This window comes from Bombina bombina, chromosome 6 (genome assembly GCF_027579735.1).
Source record: "Bombina bombina isolate aBomBom1 chromosome 6, aBomBom1.pri, whole genome shotgun sequence".
Taxonomy (NCBI): Eukaryota; Metazoa; Chordata; class Amphibia; order Anura; family Bombinatoridae; genus Bombina; species Bombina bombina.
This window is the reverse complement of record NC_069504.1, coordinates 216,574,063-216,597,998: the sequence shown is the minus strand read 5'-3', so window position 1 is coordinate 216,597,998 and position 23,936 is coordinate 216,574,063. Positions and strand designations below refer to the sequence as shown.

The window sequence follows — 23,936 nt, the reverse complement described above, 5'->3', positions numbered from 1 at the left end:
ACATCGTCTTGTTAGAATGTGTCATACCTCAAGCAGCAAAAGACTGCTCACTGTTCCCCCAACTGAAGTTAATTCCTCTCAACAGTCCTGTGTGGAACAGCCATGGATTTTAGTAACGGTTGCTAAAATCATTTTCCTCTTACAAACAGAAATCTTCATCTCTTTTCTGTTTCAGAGTAAATAGTACATACCAGCACTATTTTAAAATAACAAACTCTTGATTGAATAAAAAAAACTACAGTTAAACACTAAAAAACTCTAAGCCATCTCCGTGGAGATGTTGCCTGTACAACGGCAAAGAGAATGACTGGGGTAGGCGGAGCCTAGGAGGGATCATGTGACCAGCTTTGCTGGGCTCTTTGCCATTTCCTGTTGGGGAAGAGAATATCCCACAAGTAAGGATGACGCCGTGGACCGGACACACCTATGTTGGAGAAATATACTTTAATTGGTGTCAGTGGGTTAGTATCCCTTACCTGTAGTGTCCAGGTCCAGTCCCATCTGCCGTTTGTCCTGTGCTGTCTTTACACTGAACTGCTGCTTCATGCGCACAGCGCACAATGGCACTGTGACAAGCTTGTCTGGTATTCCCTATTCATTGATCGGCAGGCCTGTCACAGCATGCAGCGAGGACATGTCAGGTTGCAACCCACCAGCTGTGCAACCACGGCCCGAGACCAGGACGCGACGAGCTGTTGAGAAACCCGGCTCTATACAGCTACAATTTGCCAGTATCCAGCACAATAAATAAATTGGTGCAATTTAATATTTACATCACTTTTTGATATTTAGACTACTTTGATGAATGATAAATGAATAATAAGGAATATTCTGATTTGTTAGAAGAGTTGTGTTAAAGTGGTTCACATAGATTTCTGTAGGTTTTGAGTGACTTGCACCATGTAAACTCCACTAATACTTTTTTATTGTATTCAAATCCTTCAAAAACACTTTTCAAGCAATTTTTTGCCAGGTTACTGAACTTTTTTCAACTCAAACAGCTTCGGCCTCTTTAAAACCAATTTAGCCTTTTGCCCATGGCATAGCACACGTGTCTTCGTGCTCCATTAGATTTTAAAATGAATTATAGCACTACATAACATCTGTTCAATGAGATCATGCACTAATCTGGAGCAGTTTTATTTCTCTAGAGCTGGTTTATGTGAAATACCAAGAACAGTGTGGAAGGTGAAGGAGATAAGTGGCAGCTAAATTCAGTATACAAGTATGGTATGCTAAGAACTTTAAAAACAAAAAAGGACAAGAGTTAAGCGTAAAGATTATAAGATACAACAAAATTTATTTTCAATCAGAGAATGTTACTTTACACATTTATCTTTATACAAACCACGTTTCAAGAATTAAGGATTCTTGAAGCACTAAATACAGAACCAAGAACTTATTAAAAAATATATAAATAATAAAAAAATAATAATAATAATATATACCGGTATATATATATATAATTTATATGTTTTATTGTATTGCACACTTAGGATAGTAATGTACCCTTGTATAGCACTTTCTAAAATGTTGGTGCATTATAAATAAGCAAAAATAATAATAATTATGATGATATTAATAATAATAAATAACATATAAATATCTTCTGAAAAGAAAAAATGTTTTAAATATATTTTTCTATATATCATTTTTTATTTTCCAGTAACCAAAATAATTTATATGTATTTAGGTAACATATATTCATTCATATACTCTGATACCATTTATTGCGGTTATTTACCTTTATGTAATTTCAAAGTTAAGTTTGTTACATATATCAATTGTTAAACTATCATGTTGGGTAAAGCCATGTAAACTAAGTCAGAAACATTTACACTAGTGATCAAAAGTTTGGGCTCACTTAGAAATGTCCTTGTTTTCGAAAGAAAAGCAATTTTTTTTTCCATTAAAATACCATCAAATTGATCAGAAATACAGTATAGACATTGTTACTGTTGTAAATGACTATTGTAGCGGGAAAAAGCAGATTTTTAATGGAATATCTACATAGGCATACAGAGGTACATTAACAGCAACCATCTGTAATGTATTCAAATGGAACGTTGTGTTTGCTAATCCAAGTTTATCATTTTAAAAAAAGGCTTAATGATTACTAGAAAACCCTTTTTACAATTATGTTAGCAGAGCCACTGTTGTGCTGATTAACAAAGCAATAAATCGGGCCTTCGTTAGAATAGTTGAGTATCTGGAGCATCAGTAATCGTGGGTTCAATTAAAGGCTCAAAATGGCCAGAAACAAAGAACTTTCTTCTGAAAATCATCAGTCTATTCTTCTGAGAAATGAAGGCTATTCCATGCAAGAAATTGCCAAGAAACTTATGATCTCATACAATACTACTCCCTTCACAGAACAGTGCAAACTATCTCTAACCAGAATAGAAAGAATAGGTTGGAGGCCCGGTGCACAACTAAGCAAGAGGACAAATACATTTGAATGTCTAGTTTGAGAAACAGACACCTCACAAGTCCTCAACTAGCAGCTTCATTAAATAGTACCCACACAACACCAGTCTTAACGTCAACAGAAAGAGGCGGCTCTAGGATGCTGACCTTCTAGGCAGAGTTACAAAGAAAAAGCCATATCTAAAACTGGTCCCAATAAAAATAAAATATTTAGGGCTAGATTACAAGTGAAGCTTAACATTTGCATTCCACACATAATATCGCGTTTCCATAGGCTCCAATGGGTACAGAGATACAGCAGAGAACCTAGCACAGCATAGGGGGTAAGTCGTGCAGCAATGGCCAGAAGATTTTAATAGATTTTAATATATATATGTATATATATATATATATATATATATATATATGTATATGAATATATACATATATATTTATGTGTTTATATGTGTATATACACATTTAAAAAATAAATAAATTATTAAATGTTTTTATTGAGGTTACAATACAACAGTAAGACCTAAAGTTATATAGCCCGGTTACACATAGACACAATACATAGACAAAAAACAACACAATTGTATTAATCACTAGGCATGTGTAAAAGGATACGAGTCATCCAAATTCACACTAATAATTGTTATAAATGGCATTAATAGATTATATGTAAACCTCAGTTTTGATATAGTAAATGTATAATAGCCCCCTAAAGCATACTGGTAACTGAAAGATAAAACCCTAATGAAAGTTAGTGGATGCTCTTGGGCCACCTGAATAGATGGGAAAAACATAGGGGTTAATTGGGGGGATAAGATAAAACAAAAAGGTTACTTTTGGACCTATGAAATAAATTAAATCTGAGACTTAACAGAATAAGAAGAACCCTGCAAGTGTTTTAAATTAACTTTATAAAATATAAAACTGTGGGGGAAGGTTATGCTAAGAGTATATATAGGCCTGAATTGCAACTATTTCCTTGAGGGGGATGTCATCAAAATACAACAACAACTGGTTAATAGACCTCGCAAGCAGACCATATGGTTTTCTAAATGTAGGTATTGATAAAGGATAGAGACAGAGAGATCTTGTTACCACTAGCTGTATGTATATAGACAGCAGTATGTCTTAAAAAAATAAGCTGGGGGGCAGCCTAGCTCAATATATCACCTTCTAGGCAATAATGTGTGTAGAGACTAGTGATATACTTTATTTGCTATGCATCCAATATATGAAATGAAAATTATAAGCTTTATTTCTCAAATGCTATTATTGTTCTATGTATCTACTCTAAAACAACAAACTAATAGGTCTTGGATCCAATGTAGAGAGATGGGGATAAAAGCTTCCACTTTGCCTTAGTCCATATAAAGAATAATCAGTCCTATTTACTGTATTGAATGCATTTCTGCAGGTAATTGAAAGCTGAAATTTATTCATGAGAGTGTCAACAATATTATTCAGTCGGATCGTTCCCTCCGTATAAAACACTCCCCCCTATGTGTCGAATACAGTGATCCACACATACGCAATAAAATTGTGCGATAGAAAGAAAGAAAACAGCTGTTTAGCTGCACTCACATTTGTCAGTCTCTTGGAGCTAAATTGCAGCAGACATGGGCTTCTTCCTCTGGCTACAGGCTCTCTAAGCTTCCGCTTCTATTGAGACCTTCGGTGCAGATTGGCTCCGCCTCCCTTTCTTTCAATAGCTCCCTTGTGTAACATACACAAGCTTGACAAATCCACCGATCCTGTGTAGAACTCCCAACCTGGAGACCAATCCCCTGTAGGCACCTATTACCACTCGTGCTCTCTGTGGCCACAGAATACAACAGCTATTTTTTGCTCACCTCTAGCTAAAACAGGTAGATGTCATGCTATCTTGGCCACTGACAGCACGACAACAGTGAGAGTAGGGGGCATGTTGTGGATATCTTTGGGATTACAAATAGCATAACTGTCTCCCACTAAAGTTGCATGTAATTGTAATTTTGGCAGCCCTCACACTACAGCTAAGGGAGCTATAAATAATAAGATAGAACCTGTGAAATTGAGCCAGAGTAACTACGTATACTATTACTGGGCATTAGGGACTAACCCTGTAAGCGTCTTCATATGGACTATCGCTGTAATAAGGGGTAATATATAAGGAGCAGCCTGATATGGGAAATTCTCTGATCAGAAAAATAAGAGTAATTAAAGTCCCTCTCTGAAATAAGTGTTTTAATAAATTAGATATATCTTAGCATCTCCAAATCAGTCTGAACAGAATGTGAGGATAGGATATCAAATAAAAGTCCTCAAACTTCAGACACAATAGCCGTCATTGGAGTACATTCATAAATATGGAGGGGACTTTAGGAGTAGGTATATCCACCATATCTTCAAGGGACGAATGCACGTAAACATAAATATGTAAACAGGCAGTGCTTGGGTTAAATTAGGCAGACCTCCAAGCATAATTCACAGAAGCATATAGAGATAAAGTCAAGTTACCAGTCCTCTTAGAAACTATTGCAGTCCGCCAATGTATTTGACACACTGCCGGTATCCATGTGTGAAAAAACACTCACCCTATTCCCAGCTTCCTACTTAGCAAGGTACCGTAACATGGGAGGCCGGCGTATGAACTAGGATTAAATGTAGTTAGCAACCCCAAAAACCAAGGCTGCAGATCATAGCCAGCAAGGAAGTAGCTTAGTAGCACATTACCTTGTACAGTGTATTGTGTCCATTGCCTTCCAGTAGCAAGATCGCTATAAGCCAATGCACCTTTTGATGACAGAAGTGCCACCACAAAATGAGTAGCATCCGCCTGCTCTACAGTATCATCAAAGCCCTCTATTAAAGCAATTGACTGGATAGTAACCCAAAGTTTCAGTAAACTTAGGCTCATTAGGTGAGTTTCATAGGGCACGGGTAGCTCAGATGTCGCCTCAGTCATCTCTGAATGCACTTCAGCATTGCAGCATTCACGCAGGTCAGTCCCCTGCTCGGTCTTCAGGTCTTCTCCAGAAAAATATCTAGAGGCCTCTTCCCATTCTCTGTCAATGAGTGCAGAAAGTCACTCAAAGTGATCGCACAAAAGCTCCTCTACGTCTCAAAGGAGAGTGACAGGCACCATCATAGAGTAGAGCCAATAACCTCTGTTTATAATCTTCCTCAGATGCTGTCAGGTAAGGAACGTTCTTTAATATTTTGATTAAGTCTCAAGATGCGTAGTGATCCAGCACTATTTACCCCGTGTAAGAGGGGCTGATGTTGAGAACCTATCCTTGAAATGGCCGCCATAGGCCTCAGCACTCATGTTCAAATAACTGAAGTAGGACCTCCTATAAATTGTAGCTAGTAGCTCAGCAGTACCTGCTTATCTCCTTTCTTTCCATTCTGAGGTTAGATGGTACTATTTTCAGCTGGTAATTGGCGATTTATCAGCTGCCTACTCTCAGCTACTGACATTATGACCGCTCGGGTTGCTGCCCAGAGACCGCCCCCTATATATACTCATATTAACACATACATATATATCTATATAAGCATATAGATATATATTTATAGAGAAAACACAATCCTCATAGACCACAATGTAAAGGCCCTTTTCAGTGCTGCTTTTTTCTAGCACACCCCCCCCCCCGCCAACTTTAACCCCTAAAAACTGCTTTGTGCAGTTATTTGTAATTTTAAAAAAGAGCTTTTTTTTTTTTTTAATAAAAATCAACAGTACTACTAAATTTAGGGCCAATTGGGGCACTTTTGGAAAATTAACCAGAGATCTGATCTCTGGGTAATTTTTGGAGCACTAATTGCTACCACAACCAGCTACTTGTAATGTTGGTTATTTTTCATGCGCCCGTAAGCGGGCAAATCTTCCCGTTTACAGGCACAAGATAAATTAGCACTCCACTTGTAATTTAGCCCTAAGATGGACAAAAGAACACACAAGACGATCTAAGATCTAACAATCTAAGTTTGAGGTGTTCGGATCACAAAGAAGAACATTTGTGAGATGCAAACCAAATAAAAAGCGATGGAGGCATGTTTGACCCCATTTGACCCCATCTGTCAAGCATGGTGGAGACAATGTGACAATCTGGGGGTACTTTGGTGGTGGTAAAGGAGATTTATTCAGGGTTAAATGGACCTTGAAGAAGGAAATCTATCACTCCATTTTGCAATGCCATGCTATACCCTGTGAACAGCGCTTGATTGGAGCCAATTTCCTCAGACAATGACCCAAAGCACAGCTCCAAACTATGTATTTGCAGAAGAAGCAGTTAGCTGGTATTCTGTCTTTAATGGAGTGGCCAGCAGTAGATCCCAACCCTACTGAGCTGTTGTGGGAGCAGCTTGACTGTATGGTAGTTAAGCAGTGCTCATCAAACCAATCCAATCCATATAACTAATTTTATTAAGTGCATTAATATCCATGCATCATTCTATCCACAAGATGCCCTATCAGTCCCCATCTGCTCTGTTTGTTTCTACATCTAAATTGTTAACAATATTAAATGAAACCATTTTTAACAATGTAAGTTCAGTATGTTTTGATAAAAATCTAAAAGGAAGTTTCCTAATAGCCAAGTTTAAAACAATGCTACTTTTTTTTTTTTTACAAACTACTGTATTCTGTGTCAAATATTGTTTTCACTAGCACTTTTCTCGTGCGTAATGAAGAAATCCTCTTTTATGGATATGTTTTTTCTTATAAATTAGACTTTTATATATGATTTTAAAATTCTGACCTAGATTGATTGCAAGTAGACCGATATTTAGCACTCCCGCTTGAGCATATACTTTGCTAGAAGTAATCTTTTTGGGCACTTGAAAGTAAAAGTTTTGCTCACAAGCAAAACTCAATGCAAGCTAACTTGAGGACTTCAGATAAAGTGACCACATTAACTTATTCTCCCTATAGACTTCAATAGAGAGCCTAGAAGACAAAACCTAACACTTATCGCTAACCTGACAGGAGTTATTAATATTTCACATTCAAATGTTCTTCACATACAGGACAATGTTATTTTTTTCTCAGCATCCCATAAGCTCTGTTGGTACATAAATGCAAACCGCATGGCAGGGACATCGCTGGTGACCCCTTTCCTGGGCCCTGCCTAGGACTGAATCAAACTCCAGGTTCAGAGTCCAGTTTGCTCTGTCTGTGCCACTGGAGGATGTTTGCTTACTTGGAGGAGTTTATGGAAGAATATTAACATCAGTAAGTGTGTCTCTCAGCTCCACCCTCCCTGTATGTTAGCCAATAAGGGAAATTATCTCTGACTACATATTGAGCAACATATGCCTTCACTCCTTGCTTTGCCATTGAAGCCTATCCTGTTCGACTTCCTGCTGGTGACATTACCTAAGTTTGGATAATTGCTGCCTGCATTTGAACCTGTCCTGACCTTGTCTCTGCATTTGGCACAGTTAGTACTACTGTGTGAACTTTCCCTGTTGCAATTTCCCAGCTCCAGTACCTTATTGCCTGTTTTGCCTTTTGTTTATCCTGTTTCCAGCACTGACTTTGCTGCTGCTTGCAGCTTGTATTCAGCACATTGTATTTTCTTTGATTGGCCCAGAAGCTGGCATTCCAGAAGTGGCATTTCCTTTGTTTAGCCCAGAATTGTGTACTACAGTCCATAGCCCTGAAGTGGGCCTTTCAGTACTTGGCTCTTGTCTGTCTGAAATTGCACATCAATATCAGCTATACTGGTTTGTACAGTTTTTTCAGTGAATTCTTGCTTGTACCTGTTTCCCAGTATAAACTATTTCAGGACATTACTTGCTATTTGCCTGTGTAACGTTCTCTTAATAATAAGGACTGTGGTATATATTTTAGTTTCCAGTCTATTTATATGCAATCCTCTCAGTTCCCTGCTAACCCTGCCTTAGGGTTCCACACTATTAAAGAAGTCAGAACCATGACATTTTTATTGTAAATATATATATATATATATGTATGTATATATATATATATATATATATATATATATATATATATATACACACACACACACACAGTAGAATCTCAATTATCCGGAACTCAAGCAACCGGCACACTCAAGCAACTGATAAAAAAAAGGAAACATGTAGAGCATAAATGTGCTAAATAAACAGTCCGGATCTCGTTAAACAGCAGGAGCTGCGTAACCCTTGTTCACATTCATTAGAAAACGGATATAAGGACAGAATTAGACTGCAGCACTTACTATTGCATCAGCTTGACAATCAGGGTGGGCTATCTCGCGGCGGCTTTAACTTCTTGGTACAGTATCCCTCTGTCATGTATCCCTCTGTGGAACGAGTACTGTACTTCCGGACCAGGTGTCACACTACCGGCTGGCAGGGGAGAGCCCAATGGGAGGATCCACAAAGATGCTAAATCAATAAGAAATTCTCAGCTCTTGCTAAAAACAATGCGTTTATGCAGTATAAAATACAAGTGTATTTCCTGAATAAACACATTGTTTTCAGCAAGAGATTGAGCCGTTCTGGGAATCTGGGTTATAGAACTAGAGCTATTATCAATAGTGACTCTCAAGCAACCAGAATTACACTTATCTGGAATCTACCAATCCCCATGGGTGCCGGTTAATTGAGATTCTACTATTATATATATATATATATATATATATATATACACACTGTATGTATATATATATATATATACAGTATATATATATATATATATATATATATATATATAATACAAAAGATTGATGAAATTGGGGACAGAATCCCCTAATTCACCCTATGGTGCTACTATACAGATATTAAAATACCCAGATATTCTTACAGGGCACCTCTATACACCACCCTAGCTGTGGGCAACTTGCAGCCAAATCCAAAAATACAGAGGGGTCCCTTCACACCTCTAATACAGTAAAAAATGAAAATCAAAAAATGCAGGATAGCGCAGGTTAAACAGCTAGTATATACTGATCTAAATCAATAAAATGTATTTAACATAAGCTAAGCCTGAGATCAGTCATACCAAATATGGAACAATAGCAATAAAAAAACATTTAATATATAAAAATGTGTTATAAATAGGTGGTAAGATACACAGTCCCAAAAATTTATAAGAGTGAGGTCAGAAAAGTAATCTTCATCAATTTCTCCCCTTTTGGATATGCACTTCAAGTCCCCTCAATCCTATGAGGTAAGAATGTAGCAATATCACTGATGAGCTAGGCACCTCCTGTAGTATGGATCAAGCTGGTCGTGGATCTCTAGCGATTCAAAGGTCTTGCCACTATTTGCTCATGTGGAAATCCAACATACACCCTTGGTTCTCGTGCTCTCTTAGTGGATGGAAAATAATAAGATGATCACCGGTGTCCCCAACACTGCGTGTGACTCAGTCCGGGTCTTTGATTTTCATATATATATATATATATATATATATATATATATATATATATATATATATATATATATATATATGAGATTGAATTGGATTGATCAGTATTGCTTCAGACCTGAGGAAGGGAGGAAAACTCTCGAAAGCTTGTCTTTGAAATATTATTTTAGTCCAATAAAAAAGGTATCACTGCATACTGCAATACTTTGTTATTTGAGCATTATATATATATATATATATATATATATAGTGGGTTATGTAGACTTTTTCCAATATCTATAATAATTTTTTAATTATTATTAATATTTTTTTATATTTTATATTTAATATTTCAATATCTTCTAACAAGTTGAACGTTATCACCAAAAGAAAACCTTTTTTTGTGACTTTAAAGCAGATACATTTCTTAATTCTGAGTAACCACACATCACAATAACCCATAACTGCAGGTTATTTATCATAGTTCCCCCAGTAAGGTAGAACAAGGGAAAAGTAGCAATGCTCATAAGGCCTTTCCTTTTTTGCTTACAATATTTTTAACTCATCATACAAAGTAGAAGGCACATTTTTGAGACAAGATGATGCTGTGATGATTTTGGAAAATTGTAGGACACTACAATTGGCAAGCACATAGGAGCCGGATTCAAGTTTGGTGAGTAGCTTTTTAGTGCTAGGATTTTTATGTGTGGGTTTATTTTTAAGAATATAGTTTTTTTGTTTTCCTTGGGCAGCAAAAGAGCTAAATGCCCTCCCAAGGACAAGTCAAACAAAATGACCTTTTCAGGGCAACCTTTGGGCAGCAAAAGAGCTAAATGCCCTTCTAATTACATTGCCCAGCCAAATGACCCTTTCAGAGCAATCCTTAGAGTAGGTTTTGTTAGATAGCCTTTCTTTGGCGGTGAGGTTTACTTTTATTGTATGTTGGTTTGTATTTTTTCAATGAAAAAGAGCTGTGACACTTTAGGGCAATGCCCTACAAAAAAAAACCTTCTAAGGACTATAGTTTAGTTTTTATTATTTTGGGGTGGTATTTTTTTTTATTAAGGGACCTTTAGTTTTGGACTAGGCATAACTGTGTGTGTGTGTGTGTGGGGGGTGGTAGTGTTGTTTTTAATATTCTGTAATGTCAGTTTCTATATTTTCTGTAAGTTTAGCGTTTGCTATTTTTGGTAACTTAGGAGGTTTTAGCTTAGAGGTGGGGCTTAGGTGTTAGGTAGTTAAATAATGTAGGTGTAGATTGTGTTGTTGGGTTGTGGCGGTTAATAGATTAGGGAGCTTATTGCGTTGGGTTGTGGCGGTTAGGTTAGGTGGTGATGATGTCTTTAGGCAATGTCAGATTAGGGGTTAATAATGTAGCTTGCACTGAGGGGTAAGGGATTAATAATTTATTTTAACATTGCCTTTATATAAAATGTTAAAATGATATGCATTATCATGTTTAAGTACTGCATATTATTTATTATGTAGTTGTCTTGTTGATTTTATTATGTTAAACATAAATATATATTTTAAATGATATATTTAAGTTTAAAATAATACGCCAGAATAACTACGTATAAATTAAATTATATACAATACTTAAAATAATATACATTATAAAATGCATATTATTTTAACATTTTATATAAATGTAGTGACATAACTCCTAGAGTTTTCTTGTTGTTGTATTCTTTATTAGTCAGGTAGATTGCAGACATTACATAGGTGTAGGCGTTCTGTGGGAGTTAGCCAGGGGTTCCAGGGGGAGTATAGAGTAGACATGACATAGGTGTAGGCGTTATGTGGGAGTTAGTTGGGCGTTTCAGGGGAGTGTAGTTAAGATGTGATGTAGGTGTATGCAATATTAGACAGTTAGCTGGGAGTTCCAGGGGGAGTAGTCTGTGCTTTGATTGGGATACATCGCAACAGTGTGATATATTCCAATCTCTGAAGTACAGGCTGTGAGTAGGGTGCCAGCCATGTTTGTCTCACAGGTCACACAGGCATTATATTAAGTGTTCCAACACAGAAACCATATTTGATTTCAGTGAGTACGCTGTCTGTGTAGGAACACTTCAAATACCCCCCCCCACACTGAAAGTGCCGACAAGTGGTGATGTTGGCGATGTTTAGCTAACATAGTACTTCCCATTATATCCTTTGGGAGACACATCACCACTCGCCACCCCTATTTTTTAGAAATGCTTTGAATATTGTGGCCTAAGGCTTAGTCTCCATTGCTATTGTAGACTGTTAAAATTAGTGGTAACCAAACATCTCCAAAGACTTTAATCAAGATACTTGTTTACACCATTTACAACACCAATGGAGACCAGACCTAAATGTAGTGAGTATTTTTAGTCTTATTCTCTGTTTACAACAGATTCCGCAGTGCTATAAACATAGGCGGTATACAAGATAACATTTATAGGGATCAAATGGGTAGAGGGCCCTGCCGAGAGTTGCACTGTTGTAGTCGGCTCTTATGAAGGCAATCTGCAAACAGCTGGGCTCATAGGCTTACATTCTAAGGGGTTCAAGGGGAAAGCAATGGAATTAGGAAAGATTAGTGTAGGTTGTATGCATCCTTGAATAGTAGAGTATTTAGGGAGCGCTTGAAGCTGTTAAACTAGGGAAGAGTCTTGTGGAGCGAGGCAGGGAGTTACACAAGATGGGGTCCAGTCTGGAGACGTCCTGTAAACGGGAATGTGAGGAAGTAACAAGAGAGGAGGAGAGTAGGAGATCATGAGCAGAGCGAAGGGGACGGGATGAACAGTATCTGGAGACAAGGTCTGAAATGTAGGGGGTAGCAGTGCAGTTGAGGGCTTTGTATGTCAGAGGGAGGATATTGTGTTTAATCCTGGAGGCAAGAGGAAGTCAGTGAAGGCATTGGCAGAGAGGTGCAGCAGATGAAGAGCGACATGTAGGGAAGATGAGCCTTGCAGAGGCATTCATTATGATTGTAAAGGAGCTAGGCGGCAGCTAGGTAGACCAGAGAGGACGGAAAGGATGAGAGAGTGGATTACAATCTTAGTTGTGTCTTGTGTAAGGAAATGTCTAATTTTAGAGATGTTTTTAAGGTGGAAGTGGGAGGCATTAGCCAAAGACTGAATGTGAGGAGTGAAAGAAAGGTCTGAGTCAAGTGTGACCCCAAGACATCGGGCATGTGGGGTAGAGGTAATGATGAAATTATCAACAGTTATAGAAAATTGGTGGGTGGAGATTTTGGGAGAAGGGGGAAAAATAAGGAGTTCAGTTTTGGAGATATTTAGTTTAAGGTAGTGAGAGGACATCCAAGATGAGATATGAGAAAGACAGTTAGTGACATGGGTTAGTAAGGAAGGAGGTAGGTCTGGTTCAGAGAGGTAGATTTGGGTGTCATCAGCATACAAATAGTAATGAAACCCGTGGTACTTTATTAAGGAACCTAATGATGATGGGTAGATTGAAAAGAGAAGGGGACCGAGGACATAGCCTTGAGGTACCCCAACAGAAAGTGGTAACTGGGCAGAGGAGGCTCCAGAGAAGGCTACACTAAAGGTACGGTTAGATAGATAGAAACAGAACCACAAGAGAGCTGTGTCACAGATGTTGAAGGATTGGAGGGTTTGGAGCAAAAGAGGGTGGTCAACAGTGTCAAAGGCTGCAGACAGATCAAGGAGGATAAGCAGAGAGAAGTGGCTTTTGGATTTTGCTGTAAGTAGGTCGTTGGTAACCTTGACAATTGCTGTCTCCGTGGAGTGATGGGGATGAAATCCAGATTGCAGTGGGTCAAGAAGAGAGGTTAGTGTAAGAAAATGGGATAGATGTGCATATACTAACTTTTTCAAGGAGCTTTGAAGCAAGAAGGGGTAGGGAAATAGGGAGGTAGTTGGATGGGGAGGTTGGATCAAGAGAAGGTTTTTTGACGATAGGTGTGACCAGTGCATGTTTTAGAGATGAGGGAAATATACCAGTGCTGAAGGAGAGGTTGAAAATGTGTGTGAGTATAGGGGAAAGGGTAGAAGAGAGGGAGGGGAGTAGCTGTGAGGGGATGGGGTCGAGGGGACAGGTAGTTAGGTGGAGGACAGTATAAGGGCAGAAACTTCTTCCTCTGTAATAGGGGCAAAAGAGTTAAATTTATGCCTATTTGAGTTTTGGATGATTGTGAGATTTTGAGGGGTGGGAGATTGGTAGTATGTTAAGAGCTGATTTCATTTCTGATGGAGTCAATTTTGTTATTGAAGTGGCTGGCAAAATCTTGAGCGGAGAGAGAAGTTGTATTAGGAGGTGGGGGTGGGCGGAGAAGAGTATTGAATGGGGAAAACAGATGTTTTGGGTTAGAAGAAAGAGTAGAGATGAGAGTAGAGAAGTATTGTTGCTTATAAAGATTAGGGCAGAATAGTAGGAGTTCAAGATGAACTTGTAGTGAAGGATGTCAGCTGAACTCGAGATTTTCTCCAGTGTCGCTCAGCAGTACGGGATCATCTGCGTAGGTACCGTGTCAGAGGAGTATGAGTGTGTGGTAGGTGGGGCCAGATTGTCAATGACCAATGTAAGGGTGGAGTTATAGTGGCAGATAGATTGGTCAGGGCAGGAAAATTAGGGGATGGAAAAGAGGAGAGGTTTGAGAGAGCTAGCGAGCTGTTGCTGATCTAATGACTTGAGTGCTTCTGTGAAGTTTGGTGTGAGGGGTAGAGGGAGGGGGAGTTGTAGGGAGGAATGTGATGTTGCAAGTGAGGAGATCATGTTCAGAAAGAGGAAAAACATAATTTATGTAAGAACTTACCTGATAAATTCATTTCTTTCACATTGGCAAGAGTCCATGAGCTAGTGACATATGGGATATACAATCCTACCAGTAGGGGCAAAGTTCCCCAAACCTCAAAATGCCTATAAATACACCCCTTACCACACCCACAATTCAGTTTAACAAATAGCCAAGTAGTGGGGTGATAAAGAAAGGAGTAAAAAGCATCAACAAAGGAATTTGGAAATATTTGTGCTTTATACAAAAAAATCATAGCTACCAAAAAAAGGGTGGGCCTCATGGACTCTTGCCAATATGAAAGAAATGAATTTATCAGGTAAGTTCTTACATAAATTATGTTTTCTTTCATGTCATTGGCAAGAGTCCATGAGCTAATGACGTATGGGATAGCAATACCCAAGATGTGGAACTCCACACAAGAGTCACTAGAGAGGGAGGGATAAAATAAAAACAGCCATTTTCCGCTGAAAAAAATTAAATCCACAACAAAAAAAATTAGTTTTTTCTCATAAATGAAAGAAAAAAACTTAAAACGTAAGAAGAAGAATCAAATTGAAACCGCTGCCTGAAGAACTTTTCTACCAAAAACTGCTTCCGAAGAAGCAAATACATCAAAACGGTAGAATTTAGTAAATGTATGCAAATAAGACCAAGTTGCTGCTTTGCAAATCTGATCAACTGAAGCTTCATTCTTAAAAGCCCACGAAGTAGAGACTGATCTAGTAGAATGAGCTGTAACTCTCTGAGGCGGGGCTTGACCCGACTCCAAATTAGCTTGATGAATCAAAAGCTTTAACCAAGATGCCAAGGAAACGGCAGAAGCTTTCTGACCTTTCCTAGAACCAGAAAAGATAACAAATAGACCGGAAGTCTTCCTGAAATCTTTAGTAGCTTCGACATAATATTTCAAAGCTCTTACCACATCCAAAGAATGTAAGGATCTCTCCAAACAATTCTTAGGATTAGGACACAAAGATGGGACAACAAATTCTCTATTAATGTTGCTAGAATTCACAACCTTAGGTAATAATTTAAATGAAGTCCACAAAACCGCCTTATCCTGATGAAAAATCAGAAAAGGAGATTCACAAGAAAGAGCAGATAATTCAGAAACTCTTCTAGCAGAAGAGTTGGCCAAAAGGAACAACAAAAGTAGTAAAAGTAGTTTAATGTCCAAAGAATGCATAGGCTCAAACGGAGGAGCCTGTAAAGCCTTCAAAACCAAATTAAGACTCCAAGGAGGAGAGATTGATTTAATGACAGGCTTGATACGGACCAAAGCCTGTACAAAACAGTGAATATCAGGAAGCTTAGCAATCTTTCTGTGAAATAAAACAGAAAAAGCAGATATTTGTCCCTTCAAGGAACTTGCAGACTAAACCTTATCCAAACCATCCTGAAGAAACTATAGAATTCTAGGAATTCTAAAAGAATGCTAAGAGAATTTATGAGAAGAACACCATGAAATATAAGTCTTCCAAACTCGATAATAAATCTTCCTAGAAACAGATTTACGAGCCTGTAACATAGTATTAATCACTGGGTCAGAGAAACCTCTATGACTAAGCACTAGGCGTTCAATTTCCATACCTTCAAATTTAATGATTTGAGATCCTGATGGAAAAACGGACCTTAAGACAGAAGGTCTAGCCTTAATGGAAGTGGCCAAGGTTGGCAACTGGACATTCGAACAAGATCCGCATACCAAAACCTGTGAGGCCATGCTGGAGCTACCAGCAACACAAACAATTGTTCCATGATGATTTTGGAGATCACTGTTGGAAGAAGAACTAGAGGCGGGAAAATATAAGCAGGTTGGTAACACCAAGGAACTGTCAATGCATCCACTGCTTCCGCCTGAGGATCCCTGGACCTACACGGGTACCTGAGAAGTTTCTTGTTTAGATGAGAAGCCATCAGATCTATTTATGGAAGACCCCACATCTGAACAATCTGAGAAAACACATACGGATGGAGGGACCACTCCCCTGGATGTAAAGTCTGACGGCTGAGATAATCCGCTTCCCAATTGTCTATACCTGGGATATGAACCACAGAAATTAGACAGGAGCTGGATTCCACCCAAGCAAGTATCCTAGATACTTCTTTCATAACTTGGGGACTGTGAGTCCCACCCTGATGATTGACATATGCCACAGTTGAGATATTGTCTGTCTGAAAACAAATAAACGGTTCTCTCTTCAACAGAGGCCAAACCTGAAGAGCCCTGAAAATCACACGGAGTTCCAAAATATTGATTGGTAATCTCGCCTCTTGAGATTTCCAAACCCCTTGTGCTGTTAGAGAACAGCTCCCCAACCTGAAAGACTTGCATCTGTTGTGATTACAGTCCCGGTTGGACGAACAAAAGAGGCCCATAGAATTATACGATGGGTATCTAACCACCAAGTCAGAGAAAGTCGAACATTGGGATTTAAGGATATTAATTGTGATATCTTTGTATAATCCCTGCACCACTGGTTCTGCATACAAAGCTGGAGAGGTCTCATATGAAAACGAGCAAAGGGGATCATGTCTGATGCTGCAGTCATGAGACCTAAAACTTCCATGCACATAGCTACTGAAGGGAATGATTGAGACTGAAGGTTCCGACAAGCTGAAACCAATTATAATCTTCTCGTGTCTGTTAGAGACAGAGTCATGGAAACTGAATCTATCTGGAAACCTAAAAAGGTGACCCTTGTCTGAGGAATTAAAGAACTGTTTGGTAAATTGATCCTCCAACCATGTCTTTGAAGAAACAACATGTGTTGCTCTCATGTGAGATTCTGCAGAATGTAAAGACTGAGCTAGTACCAAGATATTGTACAAATAAGGAAACACCACAATAACCTGATTACAGAGAGTAGGGCACCAAGAACTTTTGAAAAGATTCTTGGAGCTTTTGCTAGGTCAAATGGAAGAGTGACAAATTGGTAATGCTTGTCCAGAAAAGAGAATCTCAGAAACTGATAATGATCTGGATGAATCGGAATATGAAGATATGCATCCTGTAAGTCTATTGTGGACATATAATGCCCTTGCTGAACAAAAGGCAGAATAGTCCTTATAGTCACCATTTTGAAAGTTGGCACTCTTACATAACGATTAAAAATTTTCAGATCCAGAACTGGCCTGAATGAATTTTCTTTCTTTGGGACAATGAATAGATTTGACTAAAACCCCAGACCCTGTTCCTGAAACAGAACTGGTATGATTACCCCTGAAAGCTCCAGATCTGAAACACACTTCAGGAAAGCCTGAGCCTTTACTGGATTGCTGGGATGCGTGAGAGAAAAAATCTTCTTACAGGAGGTCTTACTCTGAATCCTATTCGGTACCCTTGAGAGACAATACTCTGAATCCAATGATTTTGGACAGAATCTGCCCAAATTCCTTGGAATAATCTTAATCTGCCCCCTGGGCTGGAATAAGGGCAGCACCTTCATGCAGACATGGGGGCTGGCTTTGATTTCTTTAATGGTTTGGATTTATTCCAACTTGAAGAAGGTTTACAATTGGAACCAGATTCTTTGGGGAAGGATTAGGTTTCTGTTCCTTATTTTGTCGAAAGGAACAAAAACGGTTAGAAGCTTTAGATTTACCCTTAGGTCTTTTATCCTGAGGCAAAAAAACTCCCTTCCCCCAGTGACAGTCGAAATAATTGAATCCAACTGAGAACCAAATAACTTATTACCTTGGAAAGAAAGAGATAGTAATCTAGACTTAGATACCATGTCAGCATTCCAACATTTAAGCTACAAAGCTCTCCTAGCTAAAATAGCTAAAGACATAGATTTAACATCAACTTTGATATCATCAAAAATGGCATCCCAAATAAAATGATTAGCATGTTGAAGCAAGTGAACAATGCTAGACAAATCAGTATCAGTTTCCTGTTGCGCTAAACTTTCCAACCAAAAAGTTGATGCAGCTGCAACATCAGCCAAAGAAATTGCAGGCCTGAGCAGATGACCAGAATATAAATAGGCTTTCCTTAGATAGGATTCAAGTTTCCTATCTAAAGAATCTTTAAAGGAAGTACTATCTTCCATAGGAATAGTAGTATGTTTAGCAAGAGTAGAAATAGCCACATCAACTTTGGGGATCGTTTCCCAAAACTCCAATCTAACTGCTGGCAAAGGATACAATTTTTTAAACCTTGAAGAAGGAATAAAAGTACCACCAGGCCTATTCCATTCCTTAGAAATCATATCAGAAATAGCATCAGGAACTGGAAAAACCTCAGGAGTAACCACAGGAAGTTTATAAACAGAATTTAAATGTCTACTAGTTTTAACATCAAGAGGACTAGTTTCCTCAATATCCAATGTAATCAACACTTTTAACAAAGAATTAATATATACTCCATTTTAAATAAATAAGTAGATTTGTCAGTGTCAATATCTGAGGAAGGATCTTCTGAATCAGATAGATCCTCATCAGAGGAGGATAATTCAGTATGTTGTCTGTCATTTGAAATTTCCTCAACTTTATGAGAAGTTTTAAAAGACCTTTTACATTTATTAGAAGGCAGAATGGCAGACAAAGCCTTCTGAATTGCATCAGCAATAAAATCTTTTAAATTCACAGGTATATCTTGTACATTAGATGTTGAAGGAACAACAGGCAATGTACTATTACTGATGGACACATTCTCTGCATGTAAAAGCTTATCATGACAACTATTACATACCACAGCTGGAGATATAATCTCCACAAATTTACAACAAATGCACTTAGCTTTGGTAGAACTGTTATCAGGCAGCAGGGTTTCTAACAGTGGTTTCTGAGACAGGATCAGATTGAGACATCTTGCAAATGTAAGAGAAAAAACAACATATAAAGCAAAATTATCAATTTCCTTATATAGCAGTTTCAGGAATTGGGGATAAAACAGCATAGCCCTCTGATAGAGAAAAAGGCAAGAGGCATATATGAATGGGGTTTTAAATAATGAAAATATTTGGCACCAAGTATGACGCACAACGCAAAAAGAACATTTTTTGGCGCTAACAACATCCGGAAATGACACATTCTCGTCATTAAAGACGCAACCTTGTGAAAGGAACTGACTAATATTGCGTCATCGAACGTAACTTTGCGCCAAAAAATCTTGCGCCAAGAATGACGCAATATACTTTCGCATTTTGCGCCCTCGCGAGCCTAATTTTGCCCACAAAATTTAATGAAAAACAGTCAATTTGAAAAAAGACTATACCCCAGGTAAGATTTTTTTTTTCCTAAAAAATGCTTTTCCCAAATAGAAAAACTGACAGTCTGCAAAAGGAAATATACATAAACCTGACTCATGGCAAATATAAGTACAATACATATATTTAGAACTTTATATCAATACATAAAGTGCCAAACCATAGCTGAGTGTGTCTTAAGTAATGAAAACATACTTACCAAAAGACACCCATCCACATATAGCAGATAGCCAAACCAGTACTGAAACAGTTATCAGTAGAGTTAATGGAATATGAGAGTATATCGTCAATCTGAATAAGGGAGGTAGGAGATGAATCTCTATGACCGATAACAGAGAACTAATGAAATAGATCTCCCGTGAGGAAAACTATTGCATTCAATAGGTGATACTCCCTTCACATCCCTCTGACATTCACTGTACTCTGAGAGGAATCGGGCTTCAAAATGCTGAGAAGCGCATATCAACGTAGAATCTAAGCACAAACTTACTTTACCACCTCCATAGGAGACAACGTTTGTAAAAACTGAATTGTGGGTGTGGTGAGGTTTGGGAAAGTTTGCCCCTCCTGGTAGGATTTTATATCCCATACGTCACTAGCTCATGGACTCTTGCCAATTACATGAAAGAAAGGGAAGTTTGTGAAATTTGATGTAGTGCATCAATAGCTGAAAATCATATTGAGGGAGTGACCATCTTTGTGAGTGGGTGAGTCAGTCCATTGTGACAGGCTGAAAGAGGAACGGAGTTGCAGAGGTTGTTTTGCAGAGGAGACAGTGGAATTGTCAAGAGGGATGTTGAAGTCGACAAGAATGAGGGCAGGGGTGTCTAAGGAATGGAAATAAGGAAGCCAGGCAGCAAAGTGCAGATTTGCAGTAGTAAGACTGTTTTTGGGCTGATGTGCAAGGGGGAGAGAGAGTCTTTAGGAATGTGTGAAGTTCATGAATACAAAAGTAAGGTGAGGTTAAGAGAGATGGGCTAATGAACAGTGCAGGTGGTAAAGGGGAAGGAGTAATAGAATAAAGTAGTTTGTTATAGAGACAAAAGGTAGCAAAAAAGAATGTGAAGATATTAAGCATTATTACAAACTAAGCAACCAGTGGATAAAACACAGTGTTATAACAGAACTTGCCTTATCCCTTGTCCAATCCTTGTTCAATTCTTGTGTAATTCTTTTGCCCAATTGTTAACTGCTGGGGCCCTTAAGATGTTTATTCTTGAGTATGAGCAGTTCTGGCCTCATACATTAAATATTAAGATAGAAATAGGTAGCACAAGATTCTGAGTATCCCCTGGATGATATTTGTTACACTGTTTTCAGTTTTAACAAAGTGAGGTGATTGTTTTTGTGTGCATCAATGCCCAACACACAGGCTAAGAGATGATGTTGTATCTTTGCAGGCTACCATCTTAAAAGGTCAGTACTATTTATATATTGAAAAGCCAAATCAATAGGATTGTAATTAACAGTGTGTATATCTGTACTTTAGGAAGGAAAAAAAAAGTTTATTTTCACTTGCTGTTTCCTGTCCTAATTAAGCACTGCAGCTCTATATTTTTGGAGGTTCATTTGCAAGCTAAAGTACAGAGTTAGAACAACTTTACAGCATTAAAGGGACAGTCTACCATAGAATTGTTATTGTTTTAAAAGATAGATAATCCCTTTATTACCCATTCCCCATTTTTGCATAACCAACAGTCCCCTAATCACATGACTGTGACTGTTTTTTATCTATTGTCTTGCATTTAGCATTGTTTTGTGCTAAATCTTAAATAACTTTCTGTGCCTGAACACAGTGTTATCTATATAGCCCACGTGTACTTTCTGTCTCGTTGTGTTGAAAAGAGATTTAAAAAGCATCTGATAAGAGGCAGAACTCAAAGGCTTAGAAATTAGCATATGAGCCTACCTATGTTTAGTTTAAACTAAAAATACCAAGAGAAAAAAGCAAATTTGATGATAAAAGTAAATTGGAAAGTTGATTAAAATTAAAAGTCCTATCTGAATAATGAAAGTCTAATTTATACTAGACTGTCCCTTTAAGATAACCTTTACTGTTGTTAATGTAAATAAGATAACAAGAATCTTCCATACGGATAATCCCTTTCTTATGGGTGTTGGCCGATAAATAAGAACAATGTAAAGGAAAGCAGTAAGAAATAAAAACATTTATATGCACAAGATGCGTCTTGAGAACATTGCTGTATTGACAAACTTAAAACAAGACGCTTATGGAGAATCACTCCGTGAACCAATTTATCAATCTGCATCATCATTTCATAAATTCTTAAGTGTCAAAGAGTAGGAAAGGTTGGAATGATTACTCACAGAAGTGACAGATTCATTAGGCTTAACTGTGTATAATCTACTGTTTATAATGAAGGGTGAGATCACCAGCAGGTTTATTAATTAAATCTGCCCATTGTAAAAAAAACTGATGTTAATAGCTTTTGTTTTTTTAAAGTCTATTAAATAAACATATCAGCAAACTAAACGATAATTATATGTTATTGTTCATTTACCATGTGTAATATTCACATATTTTAATTTAGCTTTTCAGATTGATTTTCTCTTTATCTAGAAAATTCCATTTTCATCTCTACTTACATAAGAAATAACATAAGAAATAAATCAGTTACAAAACAATCCCTGTTGCAGTCTAGTATATTTTGGCAAGACTTTTAAGGATGTTTTGCAAAAAAAAAAATCAGAACAACATACCTGCATAACAATAAGAAGGTCAAAAACCAAAATAAATGATGCCAAAAAAGCTCTTGAGACCTCATCACTTGGTAGAAATCCCCGATTCAGCTTGTCCCAGCTTATCCAGTCAGTAGTAATGACAAGAACAACCACAGAGGTCAGACTGAACAAAACAGTCCTGGAAGAAAGAATACATTACCTGAGCAGATTGTAACACTACGTATTTAAGTATTGCAAAGTCAGCCAATTACACTAAATGCCATACAACTCTAAGTTGTTTCTACTTCCAGACAAGGGCAAATAGTTATTCACTTAGAATTATTGGCTCAAACACAGATCATAAAAAAGTTGCATATTGCTATGTTTACAACTCATAGTTTTTATATATTATTAGAAAACATAGTACATTTTACTATCATATTTTCTGTATCTTGATAAAACCTAATTAATAATAATTAGATAACAGTATCTGTTTTAAACTATATTGTTATAAAACAATGTAAAACAGCGGATCATCTTTATAATAAAATATTAATGGAAATTTACAAAAAAAATATATAATTATATATATATATATATATATATATACACATATATATATATATATATACACACACACACACACAAACAATGTCCTTACACACTATATAGCTCATTTGTACCCTTAAAGGAATTAAACCTTAAGCAGGATTTTAAAGAATAAAACATATTTAAAGCAAAAATGTGGATCGTTTTAAAAGTGGCAAAGGCAACACTGTATCGTGTTCTTCTTATATGCTATCTGCTAAGTGTGCACTACCGTGAATTAGTCTCAGATTTGCCATGGATTGTCTGTTAAATGTGCCTAAAGCCAACCTGGAGTCCATCAAAGTTTAATGCAGTTCAATGCATGGACACGGTTTTTGAGGGCAGCAGAAATTATCACACACACATTAACAGACAATCCAGGGCAATTCGGCAAGGAATAACCTAAATACTATGATTAAAAAAAAGTATTTAGTGTTTAATGTCCTTTTAAAATTGGATTTGTGGTAGCCACATTTAAAAGATTAGCTCATGATATTATGCAAACTATGCCAGACCTTTCATGTCAGAGCAGCTGACCATTTTCCCAGTCACAGGGGTATGGAGCAATCTCAAATGGTGAAAGGGAGAAAAAAGATTGTGCAACGAGGTGACAATTAATCTGAACCATAAAAGTTTAATATTGACGTATGTAAACTCTAGGCTTAATAAAACTACTTAATTTAAATCAACATAGATTGTAGCTATTCACTTTTATTGGTAAAATAATCCAGTGTATCACTTTTAAATATCACAGAATATTTTTGCATGATAAAGAAGGACATTCTATTTTTATCTAATAGTTTGAAAATTACAGGTCCCTGTAAAAAATAAATAAATCTGCCCAATACTCCAGCTACAGATGCGCATCTTTCTTAATAGACATATAGAATGTACTGTATATAGCTTTTCAGTATAAATAAGATGGAAGCTATATCTGAAGAAA

At 37.4% G+C, this 23,936-nt stretch overlaps 1 protein-coding gene across 1 annotated transcript in view; it reads right to left on the bottom strand.

The window, feature by feature from the left end:
• The window catches only part of TMEM117 (transmembrane protein 117), a 1,400,775-nt gene that overhangs the window by 93,973 nt on the left and 1,282,866 nt on the right, over nucleotides 1-23,936 (bottom strand). The window contains exon 6 of the mRNA XM_053719203.1: nucleotides 22,445-22,604. Within this exon, the coding sequence (XP_053575178.1) occupies nucleotides 22,445-22,604 (160 nt within the window). The remainder of the gene's footprint in view (nucleotides 1-22,444; nucleotides 22,605-23,936) is intronic.